The 23,206-nt window shown below is 45.1% G+C and overlaps 1 protein-coding gene across 1 annotated transcript in view; it reads left to right on the plus strand.

Moving 5' to 3' along the window:
- zmiz2 (zinc finger, MIZ-type containing 2) overlaps positions 1–18,858 on the plus strand; it is a 35,925-nt gene extending 17,067 nt beyond the window's left edge. Inside the window, 13 exon segments of the mRNA XM_041897706.2 lie at positions 1,037–1,114; positions 1,572–1,758; positions 1,992–2,133; positions 2,264–2,342; positions 3,089–3,241; positions 3,702–3,807; positions 3,946–4,103; positions 4,245–4,312; positions 4,397–4,465; positions 6,068–6,309; positions 6,439–6,554; positions 17,246–17,482; positions 18,269–18,858. Of these exon segments, the coding sequence (XP_041753640.2) occupies positions 1,037–1,114; positions 1,572–1,758; positions 1,992–2,133; positions 2,264–2,342; positions 3,089–3,241; positions 3,702–3,807; positions 3,946–4,103; positions 4,245–4,312; positions 4,397–4,465; positions 6,068–6,309; positions 6,439–6,554; positions 17,246–17,482; positions 18,269–18,376 (1,743 nt within the window). The 3' untranslated portion in view covers positions 18,377–18,858.
- Positions 18,859–23,206: the final 4,348 nt, after the last annotated feature.

Genomic DNA, 23,206 nt, shown 5'->3' on the forward strand with positions numbered 1-23,206 from the left:
GATTAGGAGCACTCCCTTTAAGAGTGTGCTCCTAATCTCAGCTCGTTACCTGTATAAAAGTATTACCTGTACCTGTATTTTTTTGTTGTTATTCTGTCTCTCACTGTTCAAATAAACCTACCATTAAAATTATAGACTGATCATTTCTTTGTCAGTGGGCAAACGTACAAAATCAGCAGGGGATCAAATACTTTTTTCCCTCACTGTATGTAAACTTCAACTGTATGTCCTCCATTAATAGGGGTTCGATATCTGCTTACGCCTTATTTGACTTCACTATATTTCCCTTTCATCTGTCTCACACTTTTGTTCCTTCACAATAAAAGCTTCTAAAATATGAAAGTGGAATAGAATTCCATTCCCCTTTATACAAATATATATATTTTAAAGTTATAGTTATCAATATGGGCTTTTCAAGTGAGTATTTTACATTTCAGTCATTTAGCAGACGCGCTTCTCCAGAGCGACTTACATGAGCAATTATGGTTAAGTGTCTTGCTCAAGGGCACATCAACATATTTTTCCACCTAGTCTGCTCGGAGATTCGATCCAGCAAACTTTCAGTTACTGGCCGAACGCTTTTAACTGCTACATGTTATTGACTGCTACATCTTAGTGACTGTGCTGGTCATGTGCTGATATCGTTTTTAAATGTTTTATTTTACCCTTATTTTACCAGGTAAGACTGAGAACACATTCTTATTTACAGCAACAACCTGGGGAATAGTTACAGGGAAGAGGAGGGGGGATGAATGAGGCAATTAGAAGCTGGCGATGATATGTGGGCTAGATTGGGAATTTAGCCAGGACACTGGGGTTAACACCCCTACTCTTACAATAAGTGCCATGGGATCTTTAGTGACCACATAGAGTCAGGACACCCGTTTAACGTCCCATCCGAAAGATGGCACCCTACACAGGGCAATGTCCCCAATCACTGCCCTGGGGCATTGGGATATTTTTTGGGGACCAGAGGTAAGAGTGCCTCCTACTGGCTCTCCATCACCACTGATATTGTGTGTGTGTGTTTAAGCAGGAGCAGCAGTATAATGGGCAGCAGGGTAACATGCCACCAGGAGGCTACAACGCCTTCACACAGGCTGCTGTCAACGCGGTAAGCCACCCTGTGTGTGTATGTAGCTTGGCAGTGTGGAGGAGATGGTGCTTTGGAATGTTTGGGTCCTTTGCTTTGGAATGTTTGGGTCCTTTGCTTTGCAATGTTTGGGTCTTTTGCTAATATAATTTATAATGTAATTGTAATTTGTCGACCCAAATAAAGAACATGTGTTAGCCTACGGCCACACAGGGATTTAGTGTCCGCAATTACGGATTGAGCCAAATGGTTTTACAATGCGAGTCATCCGTAGACATATGATGGACAATCATGTCTGTCAAAAAACACACAATTGCTGTATGCAGCTCATCTCAAAATAGTTGACTGGAGTTGACAATTAAATAATTAATATACAATTTCATCCGTGTTCATGCATCTCTTTGTAGCCGTAGCGTTATACAGTATAATGAATTGTAGCTTTATGATGGTATCTTCTACTTAAAACTCTCCCTCTCAGCAGGGTGGCCGGGTGATGCCGGGGTACCCCAGTTCTCCTTTGGGGGGTAACCCCACCCCTCCCATGACTCCGGGCAGCATGCCCCCCTACCTGTCCCCCGGTGGGCCTGGACCAGACACCAAGCCCCCCTACCTCCCCCAAGGCCCTGACGTCAAGCCCAACATCAACTCCCTACAGCCCCCCACTGGTGAGATAGACTTACTACAACATACACTCCTTTATCAAGTCATTGGACTAATGGAAATGTATTGAGAGAGACAGACTGGACGTGTCCAATAAGAAATGCTAATTTTAGTTTTCCTTTACAAAATGTTTTAGAACGCCTTTGCGTTCCTTAATGAACATGACCCTGGGTCCAATTCATAGGTTAAATACCTGTGCACTCTCACGCCCCTCCCTCACCCCCTCCCCCCTGTCTAGGTAACCCTAGCGACGACCTGCGGCTGACCTTCCCGGTGCGCGACGGCGTGGTGCTGGAGCCGTTCCGATTGGAGCACAACCTGGCGGTCAGCAACCATGCCTTCCAGCTGCGAGACTCCGTCTACAAAACCCTCATGATGAGGTCAGTGCCCACCGCCTCTCAGCCAATCACAGCAGCCGTTACTGTGACGTGATCCAGTGTTTTAATACCATAGAGTTTGGAGTTTTACCACATTATTAATTGATGACGCTGGTGTGTGTGTGTGTCCTAGGCCTGACCTGGAGCTGCAGTTTAAGTGTTATCACCACGAGGACCGGCAGATGAACACTAACTGGCCCGCTTCCGTACAGGTACAATCACACTTACAGGTACCCATTCAAATATACACACACACACAGAGAGATCAAAATGCAACATCAAACAAAACACAATATAACAGACCTTCCCAAGATAGCAGTGTTATAAATAATGGTATTTTTAAAATATATTATTTCACATACAACCTGATCTATGTGCATGTACACACATCCCTATCAGAATGGGTTAGGCTGGGGTTACGCTCCCCCAAGCGCTCTCACTTATGCTTGCGTAAAGTTAAAAATTCTGGCATGCACTGAAATCTCAAAGTCTCAGCAGAGTTCATCTAGATTATTAATCCAGCCTTGGTGTCTGGGTTAACCAGTTGATGAACGACAACTGTGAATTAGCTAGTCATTTGAGACACTTCTTGGTTAGACAGGGTAGCGTTCAGGAGGGTACAAGGTACTGAACATTGTAGATAGAAATACCATAAATGGAACTGATATGATTCCTTACTCAATATCTCTACTCTAGATGTCTGTTCTACACAACGTATTTCTATCCAAACGTTCCACAATGCTGCACTCTATACTGAAGGTGGCCCAAGGCCCATATTCATAAATCGTCTCAGAGTAGGAGTGCTGATATAGGATCAGTTTGGCCTTTTAGCTTGTAACGAATAAGATTATGTGGACAGTAGTTACCTGATCCTAGATCAGCACTCCTACTCTGAGGCCAGTGTGACGACTGTGACTAGCGTGTTAGCCGATCCTCCATTCACCTGTCTGTCATGTAGGTGTCTGGTCCTTGCTTACAGGTGAGTGTGAACGCCACACCGCTCACCATCGAGAGGGGCGACAACAAGACGTCCCACAAGCCCCTCTACCTCAAGCAGGTGTGTCAGCCGGGACGTAACACCATCCAGATCACCGTCACCGCCTGCTGCTGCGTAAGTAGGAGGACAGAGGTGTGTGTGGGGGAGGGGGGTGTTAGTGTGTGTGTGTGGGGGGGGTTGTTAGTGTGTGCATGGGACATGTATTGCACAGTGGGCAGAACTTTTTGCATTAATGACGTCATGGTCAGGTGGTATACTGGTTGTATAAGCACGTTTTGTTAATCTGGTCAGAAAACCAGATTACAACCAAAATATGACGTTTTATCCACAATGTCTTGATCTTGTCATGAAAAATATGTCTTTACCTGGTTGTAACAGAGACCGGTTGGTTGTAATCTGCTTTTATGACATCTTAACAACCAGAAAATCCATTTACAACCAAAAGATTACGTCACGCTGCAAATTTTGCCTGCTGGATGTGCACATCTGTTGGTCTATAAGTGTTATGCAGGATCCAAATTAACTTCCCCCCTCTCTCTCTCTCTCTCTCCCCCATCCCTTTCTCTCTCTCCAGTCCCACCTGTTTGTGTTGCAGCTGGTCCACAGGCCATCAGTACGCTCGGTTCTGCAAGGGTTAATGAAGAAGAGATTACTGCCCGCAGAGCACTGTGTGTCTAAGAGTGAGTGGAACACACACACACTTGATTGACTGCCTGGTTGGTTGGTTCTCAGAAAGAAAGACTTTGTCACAATTCTCACCCGTTCTCTTGCCTGTCCTCTTGTCCGTCCCGTCCCCCCCCCCATGTCCCTCTCCTCAGTTAAGAGGAACTTCAATAGTGGGACCATCCCTGGGACCACAGGGCTGAATGGAGAGGATGGTGTGGAACAGACAGCCATCAAAGTCTCTCTGAAATGTCCTATCACCTTCAGACGCATCCAGCTGCCTGCACGCGGACACGACTGTAGACACATACAGGTGAGAGACACACACACACACACACTGGTGAAAACATACATGTACTCCCGCAAGCACTTACGTACTATAACTCTAAACATACAGGTGAGATACTAGAGAGACACACACCCTAAACTTCTGTCTGTGTCTTTCTCTCTGCAGTGTTTTGACCTGGAGTCGTACCTGCAGTTGAACTGTGAGAGAGGGACCTGGAGATGCCCTGTGTGCAAGTAGGTTAACACAAGCATTTACTATCTTTCCCATAGGTAGACCTGTTGTTTCTTAGTTAACCTGACCTTGTCTCTACTCCACAGTAAGAGCGCTCTACTGGAGGGACTAGAAGTGGACCAGTACATGCTGGGGATTCTAATTTACATACAGAAGTAAGTGTGTGTTCTTCTATTCTTGTGTGGACCTAAAATCCCCAAAAGGCCCCACAAGAATAGTAAAACAAGGACAATTCTCCCTCGTGGGGACATTTCCAAAGTCCCCATGAGTACAAAGGCTAGTTTAAGCTTAGGGGTTAGGTTTAGGGTTACAGTAAGGGTAAGGGTTAGGTCAGGTTTAGGGGTTAGGAACAATTGGATTTTGAATGGAGATGTTATTGCGGGTCTAGCGAAATGCTTGTGCTTCTAGCTCCGACAGTGCAGTAATATCTAACAATTTCACAACATATACCTAATACACACAAATCTAGTAAGGAATGGAATTTAAGAATATATACATATATGGACAAGCAATGACAGAGCGGCATGGACTAAGATACAGTAGAATATTATAGAATAGAATACAGTATAGACATATGAGAGCAGTGCAAGATATGCAAACTTGATGATTGAGTTGGAGGTGTGCTTGGCCACGCAGTCATGGGTGAACAGGGAGTACAGGAGGGGACTGAGCACGCACCCTTGTGGGGCCCCAGTGTTAAGGATCAGCGAAGTGGAGATGTTGTTTCCTACCTATACCACCTGGGGGCGGCCCGTCAGGAAGTCCAGGACCCAGTTGCACAGGGCGGGGTTCAGACCCAGGGCCTCGAGCTTAATGATGAGCTTGAAGGGTACTATGGTGTTGAATGCTGAGCTATAGTCAATGAACAGCATTCTTACATAGGTATTCCTCTTGTCCAGATGGGATAGGGCAGTGTGATGGCGATTGCATCGTCTGTGGATCTATTGGGGCGGTAAGCAAATTGAAGCCCGAGTGGCGCAGTGGTCTAAGGCACTGCATCGCAGTGCTAGCTGTGCCACTAGAGATCCTGGTTCGAATCCAGGCTCTGTCGTAGCCGGCCGCGACCGGGAGACCCATGGGGCGGCCCACAATTGGCCCAGCGTCGTCCAGGGTAGGGGAGGGAATGGCCGGCAGGGATGTAGCTCAGTTGGTAGAGCATGGTGTTTGCAACGCCAGGGTTGTGGGTTCGTTTCCCACGGGGGGCCAGTATGAAAAAATAATAATGTATGCACTCACTAACTGTAAGTCGCTCTGGATAAGAGCGTCTGCTAAATTACTAAAATGTAAATGTAAAATGTAGGGTGACAGGTAAGGTAGAGGTGATATGATCCTTTACTAGTCTCTCAAAGCACTTCATGATGACAGAGGTGAGTGCTACTGGGCGATAGTCATTTAGTTCAGTTTTAGGTCCCCACAAGGCTAGAAGAACAAAACGTGTGTATGTGTGTCTGTGTACACATCCCCTACTACAGGCCTGGAGGACCAGAGTGCTGCTGGTTTTCTGTTCTACCTGATAATCAATTGCACTCACCTGGTGGCCATTTAAAGGTGAATACTTAAAATGCATCAGAAGTGGAACTGGCTTTGAGGTCTAGATTGGAATTTGCCTGCCCTACTATGTTCATTTTTAGTTCTTCATTAACTTAGCCATAATTAGGTCTACAGTTAGGTGTCCTTGAAATGGGCCCTTCATCTTTCTCACCTTCTTCTTTCTCTTTGTTCTCTAACCTCTCTCTCCCCCCCTCTTCCCTCCTCAGTTCAGACTATGAGGAGATCACCATTGACCCAGTGTGTGGCTGGAGGCCAGTGCCCATTAAACCAGACATCCACATAAAGGAGGAAGCAGACGGGCCTGTGTTGAAGCGCTGCCGTACGGTCAGCCCCAGTCACATGATGATGCCCAATGTCATGGAGATGATCGCTGCCCTGGGACCGGCCTCCTCGCCCTACCAGGGTCTACCACCTGGGGGCAGGAACACACCTGACTACAACAGCCAAGGTAGGGAGGAGACGGACACACACACACATACAGAAAATTAATTATATTGCCGCCTATTAGTTACAATTGAAAATGTTTTTTACAACACAACAATTCCACCTGTGTCTGTCGTGTGTGTTGTTCATCCAGCAGGTCCAGGATACTCCAGCCAGTCAGGCTTCTCTGAGTTCCCCAACACCCCTGGAACTCCCACCCTGAGAGACTTCACCTCCCCTGGGCCACCTAACATCTACCAGCAGGACCAGGTAACACACACACAGGTCCCCTCAGGCTACAGTGACAAGGTTCGGGGGTCAATTCCATTTCTAGTCAGTCTGAAAGCGAATGACCTAATGTCTGACTGGGTTAGAAAGGGAGTGAAGGAACACACACAGGGTCAAAGTACACACTAATGTCCTTACATCAGGCCTCTGTTATCGCTATAGAGAGAGCCTTCACAGGCTCCAGTTAGGTCACTTAATTGTTAACAGCGGAGCTGAACGATGTGCACATCGCCTCTACAGTGCGACCATTTTACTCGGATATGCGCCTAAATATTTTGCTGTGCAAACTGGAATTTGTGTTTAGGAGCACCAGTGTGCCTAGAAGAATCTCTCAAATATTTTGCACACACGTGCTCCTACACACACCCTACTAGTCATGCATCCACTAGAATAATATATTTAAGCATTATACAACAGGTGGGTCTAATCCTGAATGCTCATTGGTTCAAATCACATTCCAGCTGGTGTCTATTCCACAAGTTACCACTGGCTAAATCTATGACATTGAAATGGCTATTTACTCTGTTCCATCTGACTGCACAATACACTCTCTCATCAGCCCAGCCAGGCAATTTATAAACTTGATCTCCACTATAAAAAGCATCTAGACATTATCTCACAGTTCTTTTAGACTAACATTTAGTTTTCAACAGCGGAGATTTGAATAAACCTTGCTGTCTGTTTCTCCGACATTTGCAAAATTCTTTCAATATTCAAATTCAATCTCCAGCTGCCCATAGTAATGAACGTGTTGGGAGTCGGGATGAGACGGACAGGTTGGCAGCTTTTCTCAGCCAGTCGAAATCACGAATCTGCATAATTTTTATTGTGTGCAGCTAGTTTGCAGTCTTTCCAGCTTCAGTTTGAAGTGATTGTGTTAGCTGTGTTGTTAGCTAGCTCTCGAACAACAGTGTCCTGACGAGAGAGCACATTTTCTATGCCAGGTGAAATCGCGCATCATTAACTCATTCTTATGGATGTTGTGACGTCACGAGAGGCTACACAGCTTTCAGCAGGATTGCTCAAGTAGTGCAAGGAGACAAGGTTCAAACAAAACAAGGATTTTATTATAGGTCTTGGGAAATTAACGAAAATATAACAAAATTCTGTTCTCTTGTGGCTCTTTAAGGGTTAACAGTTCAGGGATGTCTCTTCCACATCCAAAATCATAATTCTCACTCGCTCAGATAACTTTTCCCCAGCCTTACTGTAGTCCACGTTGCAGCTAGTGGCCAACCCAGCAAAAAGTCCTTCCAAATGTCTCTCCTGTATTTCCACAGGTGCATATATCCAAAGGTGAGTATTTCCCAAAGGTAAGTATCTCCAAATCCTTATATTCCTCATGGAAGTGGACGTGCAGCACTCTTGTCCTCCAGAGAGCCCAGGTTGGAGACTGTGTCTCTTCACCCCCCACACACTCCCTCAGTGTCTCTTCCCTTCCCAAACCTTCAGCTCATCAGCTCCTGATTTGTTTCAGCTGCGTGGGAAGATTGGCCATAGAGGGTGGAGTTCCCGACCATACCAGCAGATGGAGCCATAGCTGTCTGGGTTTGCAGCCACCTCAGGGGGATGTAACGTCCCTCCAGGACACAGCCTCTGTGACATCACACATCCCCCTCCTCGGGACCGACGTCCTCGTCGGGTAAAGGCAGCGAAGAAGGCATCACGCCGGGAGAGGGCGTCCGCATTGCCGTGGTGCTTGCCAGCCTGCTCTCTCTTCAACTCCTCCACCTCTAGGACCAGGGACTCAGCCTCCTGTTGTCTCTCCTTGAGTTTCTTACTGAACGCATCAGCCTTGGTTTTTGGCTCCCCCTGGAGCCGGGATAAGTCCTGACGTGGCTGGGTTCGAGACCTTGGGGTCCTTTGGACGGGTTCTTCCCATTTGTGGTGGGGCCGCACTCCTGGGGTCTTTTCGGGAAGCATTCAGCATCTCCGCTGTGGCCTGGTACTTTTCCACAGCTTCCACGGTCAGATCAGCCGTGGTCAAGGCCTGTTGACTGATGACCCGTTTTGCCTCATACGGCAGGGCGCGTAGGTAACGATCCACCACAACGGCCTCCACCACCGCCGCTGCTGTATTCCTCTGCGGATCCAGCCATTTCCTTGCGATTCGGACAAGTTCATGCATCTGCGCCCGAGGAGGTTGGTCTGGTTGGAAGGTCCAGCTGTGAAAGCGCTGGGCCATACCAAACTTTGTGAGTCCATATCTGCTGAGGATCTCAGACTTCAGGGCATCATAGTCAGTAACCTGGTCAGGGCCCAGGTCCTGGACAGCATTCAGCGATTCCCGGTTAGAAAGGGGGCTAACAGACCAACCCACTGTTGCTTGGGCCAGGCTTCCCTAGTGGCCGTGGCCTCAAATGCATGCAGGTATGCCTCAATGTCATCGGTAGCTCCCATCTTAGATATAAAGTCACTTGCCTTTATTGGGCGGGTATTTTGGACAACCCTCTGTCTCTGCAACTGCAATTCCTCTGCCTTCAGAAGGTTGGCTTTCTTTTGCTCCTCCAAGAGAGCCACGTTTGCTTGCATCTGGGCTTGCTGGCCAGCAACAAGGGCTTTCAATATGTCCTCCATTTCAGTCGGCGGGAGCCTACGGCCAACTTGGAAAACTGGGTGATCAAACCTTCGGTATCCTCCTCTGACATGCACTATTAACGCTTGAGCGTGCCCGTATTCTCCACCATCTGTGACGTCACGAGAGGCTACACAGCTTTCAGCAGGATTGCTCAAGTAGTGCAAGGAGACAAGGTTCAAACAAAACAAGGATTTTATTATAGGTCTTGGGAAATTAACGAAAATATAACAAAATTCTGTTCTCTTGTGGCTCTTTAAGGGTTAACAGTTCAGGGATGTCTCTTCCACATCCAAAATCATAATTCTCACTCGCTCAGATAACTTTTCCCCAGCCTTACTGTAGTCCACGTTGCAGCTAGTGGCCAACCCAGCAAAAAGTCCTTCCAAATGTCTCTCCTGTATTTCCACAGGTGCATATATCCAAAGGTGAGTATTTCCCAAAGGTAAGTATCTCCAAATCCTTATATTCCTCATGGAAGTGGACGTGCAGCACTCTTGTCCTCCAGAGAGCCCAGGTTGGAGACTGTGTCTCTTCACCCCCCACACACTCCCTCAGTGTCTCTTCCCTTCCCAAACCTTCAGCTCATCAGCTCCTGATTTGTTTCAGCTGCGTGGGAAGATTGGCCATAGAGGGGTGGAGTTCCCGACCATACCAGCAGATGGAGCCATAGCTGTCTGGGTTTGCAGCCACCTCAGGGGGATGTAACGTCCCTCCAGGACACAGCCTCTCGTGACATCACAATGTATCCAAACACTAGAAAACAGCCTAAACAAATGCAAATGAACCTACTTGGTTGTTATTCTGGCTGCACTGTTTGACATAAGTTAGCTGTAGTTGGCTAGCAAGCAAGCAAGGGATAAGAACGTTGCCAGCTAGTATGGCAACCGAACCAATAGAACGAACAACCAGCCGGCTTGGGTAGCAACCCTAGATTTGTGTCGGGACTATATCTTGTGGAAAGATGAAATAGTATGAATAACTTAATCAAATTAATGTTTTTAATGAAAATATGGCAATCATTATTTGAATATGTTGATAACCCGTTGTATAAAAGTGATAATGCCCTCGAAGCTGATGTTTGCAGGATATATTGACACAGTTTGCCGGCCCTCGACCTGGTCTCGGGCCAAACAACACCCGTGCCAATATATCCTCCAAACACCGGCTTCTCTGGCATTGTCACTTAAATAAGGGCAGAGTGGGTGGGGTATATGTCCAATATACCACGGCTAAGGGCTGTTCTTATGCACGACGCAACGCGGAGTGCCTGGATACAGCCCTTAGCCGTGGTATATTGGCCATATACCACAAACCCCTGAGGTGCCTTATTGCTATTATAAACTGGTTACCAACGTAATTAGAGCAGTGAAATGAAATGTTTTGTCATACCCGTGGTATACGGTCTGATATACCACGGCTGTCAGCCAATCAGCATTCAGGGCTCGAATCACTGAGTTTTATAACATACTATATATTATACTACCAGCCTGTACCATTGACACCAGACAGGATGGGGCCATGGACTCATGCTGCTTACACCAAATCCTGACTCTGCAATCAGCATGACGCAACAGGAACCGGGATTCGTCGGACCAGGCAATGTTTTTCCACTCCTCAATTAATTGTCCAGTGTTGGTCATTGCGTGCCCACTGGAGCCGTTTCTTCTTGTTTTTAGCTGATAGGAGTGGAACCCGGGGTGGTCATCTGCTTCAATAGCCAATCCATGACAATAGCCAATCCATGACAAGGACCGGCGAGTTGTGCGTTCCGAGATGCCGCTCTGCACACCACCGTTGTGCTGTGCCGTTATTTGCCTGTATGTGGCCCGCCTGCTAGCTTGCACAATTCTTGCCATTCTCCTTCGACCTCTCATCAACGAGCTGTTTTCGCCCACAGGACTGCCGCTGACCGGATGTTTTTTGTTTATCGCACCATTCTCGGGTAAACCCTAGACACTGTCATTCGTGAAAATCCCAGGAGGCTGGCTGTTTCTGAGATAATGGAACCGGCGCGCCTGGCACAGACGATCATACCACGCTCAAAGTCGCTTAGGTCACTCGTTTTGCCCATTCTAACGTTCAATCGAACAGTAACTGAATGCCTCGATGCCTGTCTGCCTGCTTTATATAGCAAGCCACGGCCACCTAAATTTACAGTGGGGAGAACAAGTATTTGATACACTGCCGATTTTGCAGGTTTTCCTACTTACAAAGCATGTAGAGGTCTGTAATTTTTCATAGGTACACTTCAACTGTGAGAGACGGATTCTAAAACAAAAATCCAGAAAATCACATTGTATGATTTTTAAGTAATTAATTTGCATTTTATTGCATGACAAAAGTATTTGATACATCAGAAAAGCAGAACTTAATATTTGGTACAGAAACCTTTGTTTGCAATTACAGAGATCATACGTTTCCTGTAGGTCTTGACCAGGTTTGCACACACTGCAGCAGGGATTTTGGCCCACTCCTCCATACAGACCTTCTCCAGATCCTTCAAGTTTCGGGGCCTGTCGCTGGGCAATACAGACTTTCAGCTCCCTCCAAAGATTTTCTATTGGGTTCAGGTCTGGAGACTGGCTAGGCCACCCAGGACCTTGAGATGCTTCTTACGGAGCCACTCCTTAGTTGCCCTGGCTGTGTGTTTCGGGTCATTGTCATGCTGGAAGACCCAGCCACGACCCATCTTCAATGCTCTTACTGAGGGAAGGAGGTTGTTGGCCAAGCTCTCGCAATACATGGCCCCATCCATCTTCCCCTCAATACGGTGCAGTCGTCCTGTCCCCTTTGCAGAAAAGCATCCCCAAAGAATGATGTTTCCACCTCCATGCTTCACGGTTGGGATGGTGTTCTTGGGGTTGTACTCATCCTTCTTCTTCCTCCAAACACGGCGAGTGGAGTTTAGACCAAAAAGCTATATTTTTGTCTCATCAGACCACATGACCTTCTCCCATTCCTCCTCTGGATCATCCAGATGGTCATTGGCAAACTTCAGAGGGGCCTGGACATGCGCTGGCTTGAGCAGGGGGACCTTGCGTGCACTGCAGGATTTTAATCCATGATGGCGTAGTGTGTTACTAATGGTTTTCTTTGAGAATGTGGTCCCAGCTCTCTTCAGGTCATTGACCAGGTCCTGCCGTGTAGTTCTGGGCTGATCCCTCACCTTCCTCATGATCATTGATGCCCCACGAGGTGAGATCTTGCATGGAGCCCCAGACCGAGGGTGATTGACCGTCATCTTGAACTCCTTCCATTTTCTAATAATTGCGCCAACAGTTGTTGCCTTCTCACCAAGCTGCTTGCCTATTGTCCTGTAGCCCATCCCAGCATTGTGCAGGTCTACAATGTTATCCCTGATGTCCTGACACAGCTCTCTGATCTTGGCCATTGTGGAGAGGTTGGAGTCTGTTTGATTGAGTGTGTGGACAGGTGTCTTTTATACAGGTAACAAGTTCAAACAGGTGCAGTTAATACAGGTAATGAGTGGAGAACAGGAGGGCTTCTTAAAGAAAAACTAACAGGTCTGTGAGAGCCGGAATTCTTAATGGTTGGTAGGTGATCAAATACTTATGTCATGCAATAAAATTCTAATTAATTACTTAAAAATCATACAATGTGATTTTCTGGATTTTTGTTTTAGAATCCGTCTCTCACAGTTGAAGTGTACCTATGATAAAAATTACAGACCTCTACATGCTTTGTAAGTAGGAAAACCTGCAAAATCGGCAGTGTATCAAATACTTGTTCTCCCCACTGTATATACAGTTGAAGTCGGAAGTTTACATACACCTTAGCCAAATACATTTAAACTCAGTTTTTCACAATTCCTGACATTTAATCCTAGTAAAACATTCCCTGTCTTAGGTCAGTTAGGATCACCACTTTATTTTAAGAATGTGAAATGTCAGAATAATAGTAGAGAGAATTATGTATTTCAGCTTTTATTTCTTTCATCACATTCCCAGTGGGTCAGAAGTTTTCATACACTCAATTAGTATTTGGTAGCATTGCCTTTAAATTGTTTAACTTGGGTCAAACGTTTTGGGTAGCCTTCCACAAGCTTCCCACAATAAGTTGGGTGAATTTTGGCCCATTCCTCCTGACAGAGCTGGTGTAACTGAGTCAGGTTTGTAGGCCTCCTTGCTCGCACACGCTTTTTCAGTTCTGCCCACATATTTTCTATAGGATTGAGGTCAGGGCTTTGTGATGGCCACTCCAATACCTTGACTTTGTTGTCCTTAAGCCATTTTGCCACAACTTTGGAAGTATGCTTGGGGTCATTGTCCATTTGGAAGACCCATTTGCGACCAAGCTTTGACTTCCTGACTGATGTCTTGAGATGTTGCTTCAATATATCCACATAATTTTCTTTCCTCATGATGCCATCTATTTTGTGAAGTGCACCAGTCCCTCCTGCAGCAAAGCACCCCCACAGCATGATGCTGTCACCCCCGTGCTTCACGGTTGGGATGGTGTTCTTCGCTTGCCAAGCAACCCCCTTTTTCCTCCAAACATAACGATGGTCATTATGGCCAAACAGTTCTATTTTTGTTTAATCAGACCAGAGGACATTTCTCCAAAAAGTACGATCTTTGTCCCCATGTGCAGTTGCAAACCGTAGTCTGGCATTTTTATGGCGGTTTTGGAGCAGTGGCTTCTTCCTTGCTGAGCGGCCTTTCAGGTTATGTCGATATAGGAGTCGTTTTACTGTGGATATAGATACTTTTGTACCTGTTTCCTCCAGCATCTTCACAAGGTCCTTTGCTGTTGTTCTGTGATTGATTTGCACTTTTCGCACCAAAGTACGTTCATCTGTAGGAGACAGAACACGTCTCCTTCCTGAGCGGTATGACGGCTGCTTGGTCCCATGGTGTTTATACTTGCGTACTATTGTTTGTACAGATGAACGTGGTACCTTCAGGCATTTGGAAATTGCTCCCAAGGATGAACCAGACTTGTGGAGGTCTACAATTTTATTTCTGAGGTCTTGGCTGATTTCTTTTGATTTTCCCATGATGTCAAGCAAAGAGGCACTGAGTTTGAAGGTAGGCCTTGAAATACATCCACAGGTACACCTCCAATTGACTCAAATGATGTCAATTAGCCTATCAGAAGCCACTAAAGCTATGACATAATTTTCTGGAATTTTCCAAGCTGTTTAAAGGCACAGTCAACTTAGTGTATGTAAACTTCTGACCCACTGGAATTGTGAAATAAGTGAAATAATCTGTCTGTAAACAATTGTTGGAAAAATTACTTGTGTCATGCACAAAGTAGATGTCCTAACCGACTTGCCAAAACTATAGTTTGTTAACAAGAAATATGTGGAGTGGTTGAAAAACGAGTTTTAATGACTCCAACCTAAGTGTATGTACAGTGGGGAGAACAAGTATTTGATACTCTGCCGATTTTGCAGGTTTTCCTACTTACAAAGCATGTAGAGGTCTGTAATTTTTATCATAGGTACACTTCAACTGTGAGAGACGGAATCTAAAACAAAAATCCAGAAAATCATATTGTATGATTTTTAAGTAATTAATTAGAATTTTATTGCATGACATAAGTATTTGATCACCTACCAACCATTAAGAATTCCGGCTCTCACAGACCTGTTAGTTTTTCTTTAAGAAGCCCTCCTGTTCTCCACTCATTACCTGTATTAACTGCACCTGTTTGAACTCGTTACCTGTATAAAAGACACCTGTCCACACACTCAATCAAACAGACTCCATCCTCTCCACAATGGCCAAGACCAGAGAGCTGTGTAAGGACATCAGGGATAAAATTGTAGACCTGCACAAGGCTGGGATGGGCTACAGGACAATAGGCACGCAGCTTGGTGAGAAGGCAACAACTGTTGGCGCAATTATTAGAAAATGGAAGAAGTTCAAGATGACGGTCAATCACCCTCGGTCTGGGGCTCCATGCAAGATCTCACCTCGTGGGGCATCAATGATCATGAGGAAGGTGAGGGATCAGCCCAGAGCTACACGGCAGGACCTGGTCAATGACCTGAAGAGAGCTGGGACCACAGTCTCAAAGAAAACCATTAGTAACACCTACGCCGTCATGGATTAAAATCCTGCAGCGCACGCAAGGTCCCCCTGCTCAAGCCAGCGCATGTCCAGGCCCGTCTGAAGTTTGCCAATTACCATCTGGATGATCCAGAGGAGGAATGGGAGAAGGTCATGTGGTCTGATGAGACAAAAATATAGCTTTTTGGTCTAAACTCCACTCGCCGTGTTTGGAGGAAGAAGAAGGATGAGTACAACCCCAAGAACACCATCCCAACCGTGAAGCATGGAGGTGGAAACATCATTCTTTGGGGATGCTTTTCTGCAAAGGGGACAGGACGACTGCACCGTACTGAGGGGAGGATGGATGGGGCCATGTATCGCGAGATCTTGGCCAACAACCTCCTTCCCTCAGTAAGAGCATTGAAGATGGGTCGTGGCTGGGTCTTCCAGCATGACAACGACCCGAAACACACAGCCAGGGCAACTAAGGAGTGGCTCCGTAAGAAGCATCTCAAGGTCCTGGAGTAGCCTAGCCAGTCTCCAGACCTGAACCCAATATAAAATCTTTGGAGGGAGCTGAAAGTCTGTATTGCCCAGCGACAGCCCCGAAACCTGAAGGATCTGGAGGTCTGTATGGAGGAGTGGGCCAAAATCCCTGCTGCAGTGTGTGCAAACCTGGTCAAGACCTACAGGAAACATATGATCTCTGTAATTGCAAACAAAGGTTTCTGTACCAAATATTAAGTTCTGCTTTTCTGATGTATCAAATACTTATGTCATGCAATAAAATGCTAATTAATTACTTAAAGATCATACAATGTGATTTTCTGGATTTTTGTTTTAGATTCCGTCTCTCACAGTTGAAGTGTACCTATGATAAAAATTACAGACCTCTACATGCTTTGTAAGTAGGAAAACCTGCAAAATCGGCAGTGTATCAAATACTTGTTCTCCCCACTGTAAACTTCCGACTTCAACTGTATATTATGCTATATATAATACTGCTGTGAACTTCAATGGAATGTGCCCTTATCAGATGCACATTTGTTAGGACTAAATCCTCTAATATATTATAATTGCATAGCATACTTTTTAATATATACATATTGAACATCTTAAAGTGCCTGACAGGCAGTGACTAAAAGTAGCAGTAGTATAGTAATAGAGTAACTCCTGAGAATGTGTCCAATATCAGATTACCATCTCGTGCTTCAAATTACACACATCGAGTTTGTCCCAAATGGCACCCTGTTCCCTGTAGTGCACTACTTTTGAACAGAGCCCTACAGCCCTGGTGGTCAAAAGTAGTGAAATATATAGGGAATGAGATGCAACCATTGACTGTCCGTGACACGGTAGAGTAGCAAGTCAGAGACACGCAAACACTGTCTTGCTTTGGTTCCAATGGTACAGTTGGTTAGAGAATGGTGCTTGCAACAGCAGTTGGGTGGATTTCTGAGTAGGGTGAATATCGTGTGTTTGTGTTCAGCGTAAGTGGCTTTGAATAAAAGGCATCAGCTGATTGACCATGTTACATTAGTTTTGCCTGAAGCTACTTTGTGTGTGTGTGTGTGTGTGTGTGTGTGTGCGCGCGCGCGCACGTTTATATAAAGTGATGTATTCATCTAAGTTAGTTATCCAAGAGTGACTGTCATGCCCTTCTGGCTTGTGTGTACAGTGAAGAGCCTTTTGACTGGGCCTGGAGGAGACAGCATTTACTCACACACACACACTCTTACACACACCTGCAGGCGCTCACGCCTGTCACAGACAGCTGCTCAGCTGTCCAAGAAAGTATTTTAGAGAGGGCACAAAGCATCCACCATTCGCCCTCTTCACTTCTCTCTCTGTCACACACACAGACTGTGGAGCAGAACTCATGAAGGATTGCACTTTACCACTGGTTTGTTGCACGTTACCATTTCCAACGCATTCACAACTGCCCTGAACGTAACCTCCATATAACATCATACAATGTGAAACTCAATATTCTCTCTCTCTTTTTCTCCCTTCCTATCCCTCTCTTCTGCTCTCTTTTTCCCCCTCTGTCGCTCTCCTCCATCTCTCTCCATCAGTTGTCCCACTCTGGCCGTATGGACCCTTCCCATAATGCCCTGCAGCAGCAGCAACAACAACAACAGCAGCAGCACCAGCACCAGCAGGGTCTCCACGGTAACCAGAGTCTCGGAGGCAGCGTTGCCGGACAGATGCAGCAGCGGAACGCAAATACCCAGAATACCCGGCTGCAGACGGAGGGCTCGTTCGGCCTGGGGGGAGCAGGAGGAGGAGAGGGAGCGGATCACACCCTGGACGTAAGTCACTACCTCAGCCCTCTCACACCCATATGGAAATGGTGTTCGATACCGATAACTGATATTTTCTAGACAATGATAGCCAATACAGATACAGATATGGCAAAAACAAGTTTTCTCCTTGTGAGATTGGGCAACAGCTGCGATAGAAAACATCCACTTTGCAAATCTGTAAGGTACACATTGGGTTTGAAAATGCAACACCAATGACGAAGTGGTTATGATTCATGCAGGTTTAAGTTAAGTGTGTACATGTGATGCATGCGATGCCATTACGAAGTCCTATATTGGGCATGCATCCTAAGTGATATTGCTGGTGTGGATATTGGATCTGGGCCCATGTGGGTGGTTTTATACTAACCCCCACCCTCCCTCTTTCACTGGGGACGGGGCGAACCGGTTGCAGGGGAGGAACTTCCACAGATCAATCTACTTCGACAACCGTAAGACAACCATAAGACAACCGTTAGACAACCGTAAGGCAACCACACAGAAAGCCAGCTAGCTGCTCGTTCAGCGATACTGTAGATTGAGTTATATTGGGCATGTCGAACTGAAGCTACCTTCACTCTTGGAAAGAGCTTGTTTTTTGCCACATCCATGTGCCACAAACAAACCTTTCTCTCTCTTTCTCTCTCTCCCCCTTTCTCTCTGCTTTTTCAAAATCAATTTATTTTAATTCAAGACGCTTTATTGGCATGAAAAGCGAAGGAACACGTCAAAGCAACAATAACAACAATAACACTTTCTCTCCCCCTTCTCTTTCTCTCTGTTCCCCCTCTCCAGCTTCTCCCTGAGCTGACCAATCCAGACGAGCTGTTGTCCTACCTGGGTCCTCCAGATCTACCTAGCAACAGCAACGACGACCTGCTCTCTCTGTTCGAGAACAACTGAAGACTCTCTTCCTTCCTTGTTTAGGGACAGCTTCAGCCTATTGAGGGAGGAAGGGGGGGGGAGCGGGAGGGGACGGGACGGGACAGAGAGGGATCCATGTTTTATACCCCATGCCTGCCCATCCCTACCCTCTGTGGACCAGACCAACAGGAAGGTGCAGAGGGTAGTGAGAGACAGACATGACTTTCTCTGTCTGGAAACTCTGTCAAGACTGTAGTGTTTTTAGACTCATTATAAAGCATCCCTTTGCACTCTGGATCCATCAAATAAATTAAAAAATAATAATAATCCAGTGAAAAATGGGACTGCCTGCACTGGCCAGCCGCTATAACTGTAATTCAATGTTCTTTAAAAAATCACAAGCTGAAGGATTTAACTTTTTAAAGGATCTTTTTAGAAACCAGAAAAATAAAGTGTTATGTTGACTTTCCATTGTGTATTTATGATTGTGGAACTTGTCAATAAACGAGGAACAGACAGTGGATCTCTGTTGACATGACATTACTTAGGTGTCATAAATAAAATTAAGAGGTGTTGTTGTTCATCCTAAATGGAAATTATGAATGCTGAAATTAGGATATGTGGTGTTTACACCAGGGCTCGGTTTCCCAAAAGCATCTTAAGGCTAAATTAATCGTTAGAACCTACGTAGGAGTATCGTTAAATCTCTTAAACTGTTTCCCAAAACCATCGTTATTAACGTTGCACTTAAAACACTCGTAGGCCTAATCTAACGCCTCCCTCCGATCACTAGTAGAACAGCTAAGTGCTTCGTTAGATGCTCTTTTTTTTCCCCCGCGTCACTTTATTCACAGAAGATCTCGCTAAACATATAATCATATGGTTTATCCGTCTCTGTGACCGCGGATAACTTAAGAACAAAGTTGAATGCAAGTACGAAGTTGCCGATGTCTTTGCAATTGATACAAATAAGCTACGTATAAAAACAGATGACTGCATTAAAATAAACAGGCTATAGGCCTATTTTAATCATATTGAAATGTATTTCATGTTTAATCAATTGAGTTCTATTTTGCTACTTTTAGGCTAGGCTGTCTAATTAGTCTCAAAAATTTCATGTGTAGCCTAACGTGCTTAATGATTAGCCAAATTGGTGATTAGAATAAGCTGCCTCAATATTTGCAGCAGTAGGCGGTAACATTTCTCTAGGAGTTTATCCGTCGTCAGTATTGTGAAATAATTATAATGTTAAGGTAAGATTTTAATGGAGAAAGCTTATCCGAGAGCAGCGTTCCCTTTCTTTCGATTCTATCAGTATCGACACATGCTCCGATGACTCACTTAGCGACCTTTCTCTCTGCGTGTTGTGTTGGGACGCGTTACGAATTCGGTGTTGTAGGAAAGCTGCATCATTTAACGCCTTGAACAGACCAACAGTGTCGTTGCATCAATGCTGCATAATAAATTCAACTTTTTCATTATGTAATCCAAAATTGTTACTGGATATATGTGAGCAACAAAAGTTCAACATTCACCTTTTGCTACTGTTTACAGTGGCTTGCGAAAGTATTCACCCCCCTTGGCATTTTTCCTATTTTGTTGCCTTACAACATGGAATTAAAATTGATTATTGGGGGGTTTGTATCATTTGATTTACACAACATTCTTACCACTTTGAAGATGCAAAATATTTTTTGTAAAAAACAAACAACAGAACTTGAGCGTGCATAACTATTCACCCCCCCAAAGTCAATACTTTGTAGAGCCACCTTTTGCAGCAATTACAGCTGCAAATATATTGGTATGTCTCTATAAACTTGGCACATCTAGCAACTGGGATTTTTGACCATTCTTCAAGGCAAAACTGCTCCAGCTCCTTCAAGTTGGATGGGTTCCGCTGGTGTACAGCAATCTTTAAGTCATACCACAGATTCTCAATTGGATTGAGGTCTGGGCTTTGACTAGGCCATTCCAAGACATTTAAATGTTTCCCCTTAAACCACTCGAGTGTTGCTTTAGCAGTAAGCTTAGGGTCATTGTCCTGCTGGAAGGTGAACCTCCGTCCCAGTCTCAAATCTCTGGAAGACAAACAGGTTTCCCTCAAGAATTTCCCTGTATTTAGCGCCATCCATCATTCCTTCAATTCTGACCAGTTTCCCAGTCCCTGCCAATGGAAAAACATCCCCACAGCATGATGCTGCCACCACCATGCTTCACTGTGGGGATGGGGTTCTCGGGGTGATGAGGTGTTGGGTTTGCGCCAGACATAGCATTTTCCTTGATGGCTAAAAAGCTCAATTTTAGCCTCATCTGACCAGAGTACCTTCTTCCATATGTTTGGGTAGTCTCCCACATGCCTTTTGGCGAACACCAAACGTGTTTGCTTATTTTTTTCTTTAAGCAATGGCTTTTTTCTGGCCACTCTTCCGTAAAGCCCAGCTCTGTGGAGATGTACGGCTTAAAGTGGTCCTATGGACAGATACGCCAATCTCCGCTGTTGAGCTTTGCAGCTCCTTCAGGGTTATCTTTGGTCTCTTTGTTGCCTCTGATAAATGCCCTCCTTGCCTGGTCTGTGAGTTTTGGTGGGCGGCCCTCTCTTGGCAGGTTTGTTGTGGTGCCATATTCTTTCCATTTTTTAATAATGGATTTAATGGTGATCCGTAGGATGTTAAAAGTTTCTGATATTTTTTATAACCCAACCCTGATCTGTACTTCTCCACAACTTTGTCCCTGACCTGTTTTGAGAGCTCCTTGGTCTTCATGGTGCCGCTTGCTTAGTGGTGTTGCAGACTCTGGGGCCTTTCAGAACAGGTGTATATATACTGAGATCATGTGACACTTAGATTGCACACAGGTGGACTTTATTTAACTAATTATGTGACTTCTGAAGGTAATTGGTTGCACCAGATCTTATTTAGGGGCTTCATAGCCAAGGTGGTGAATACATATGCACGCACCACTTTACCGTTATTTTTTGTTGTTGAATTTTTTGAAACAAGTTATATTTTTAATTTCACTTCACCAATTTGGACTATTTTGTGTATGTCCATTACATAAAATCCAAATAAAAATCAATTTAAATTACAGGTTGTAATGCAACAAAATAGGAAAAACGCCAAGGGGGATGAATACTTTTGCAAGGCACTGTATGTCAAGTCTACGCATACAGTTTGATGCACATGTTGGATAAATCCAATGTATGCACCACACAGAACACAGAACAAACACACTGCAACTGCAGCATTCCATTGGAAATGAATGTATTTCTGGTGTACCAAAACGCAATGAAGCAGTTGGTCTGCTCCAGGCGTAAACACATAAGCCATGTTCCATCAGGAAACTGGGCCCTGGGCAATACCTACAGCAAGCTGTGTACTGTATCTACACAGATGAGGTCATACAAAGCTAGCACACAAAAGGAGATGGGAGGGATTTTGTAGAGGGAGAAAGCGAGAGAAGAGGAGAGAGATACAGAGAGAGGTGTCTCATATCAGGCCAGTTGGTAAATAAGGAAACTACTGGATGTTTGAACTGTTTGTTTTGCCCTGGGTAGGGCACATAGAGAGGGGAAGGAGGAGAGGGTGAGTCAGAAGCCAGACATGGGGAGCTCACCTCCACTCACACCCTGTCTGTCTCTTGTACTCCTCCCTTCTCACTCTCTCTGTCTCTCTTTCATAACAACTATACTGCAGAGACATTTAAACATGCACAAATGTACACACACACTTTCAAGACAATCGGAATGGATCAAAGCATCCCCAGTGAACTGTGAATTGATGGAGAAAGGAGAGGTGGACAAATTATGCTGACCATGTGTTTCCCAAATGTCAGGGAGTGAATGTGTATTCTCCCTCCCTTCCTTCCTTCCTCCCTCTCTCTTCCTCTCCAGCCCAGTAACACACATTTAAAACAAAAGCCTATTGCCAAGGTTTAAACAGCCATTCTGCTTCCTCTCCCTGGGTCTTTAGCCTGAGGGGACTATCTGTCTTGTTCCCACCCATCTGAGGTTGTCATTGGTTTGTAAAGTTTTTGTATGATAGGCCTACCTAACTGTTTAGAGCTCCAGATGTTGGATGTGCAATGTTTAGTTTAAGAACATCTGTATCCTATTCATTTTTTTTATTATCATGATAATATTGTTGTTATTAGAGTAATTAAAGTGTTGGTGAAGCTGTGCACATCTGTCCTATATGTGTTTAAACTAGCAGAGGCTATGAGTTAGGAAACATGTCAAATTCATAATGTCAGAAGACGTACGGGGCCTGTATTCACACATCTTTCAGATCATAATGAATAAGATTATATGTACAGGGGGGACCAGATCCTAGATCAACATTCCTACTCTGAGATGCTTTGTGAATATGGGCCATGGTTACTATATGAGACATGAACAGCACATGCTATGTAAGAATTTTTAATGGTTTATTATTGTCTAGATGATGATGCTTAGAGGCCTATGTCAGTTAATACAATTAATGAAATGTTGAATTGTCCTATTTAACTGCACACCAGTTTTTCTAAAGATGATTTCCATATTTTCCATCCGTTTTATAAGTAAAAAATGTCACTTCTGAATGATCATGCTTCCCTAGTTTTCTCTTTACTGTATTCGGTCCCCCTAGCAGGGTAGGCTACAGGAAAGAACACCCTGACGTCATCCCATGTTCAGCAGAACTCAGGCTCGAGTCAGCAACCCGATACAATCGATTCACCCGCAACATTTCAGGCGTGGCCCCCCACGCATGCGGTAGCCATCACGCAGGCACACACACACAGCACTTTTGCTAATCTGGCAATCATAGAAGATTATTCACGATGCAACACAAAAGCTCTGTATTTTATTACAATCATTCGTGATGATGCCGCATA

Source organism: Coregonus clupeaformis, chromosome 15, assembly GCF_020615455.1.
Source record: "Coregonus clupeaformis isolate EN_2021a chromosome 15, ASM2061545v1, whole genome shotgun sequence".
NCBI classification, from domain to species: domain Eukaryota; kingdom Metazoa; phylum Chordata; class Actinopteri; order Salmoniformes; family Salmonidae; genus Coregonus; species Coregonus clupeaformis.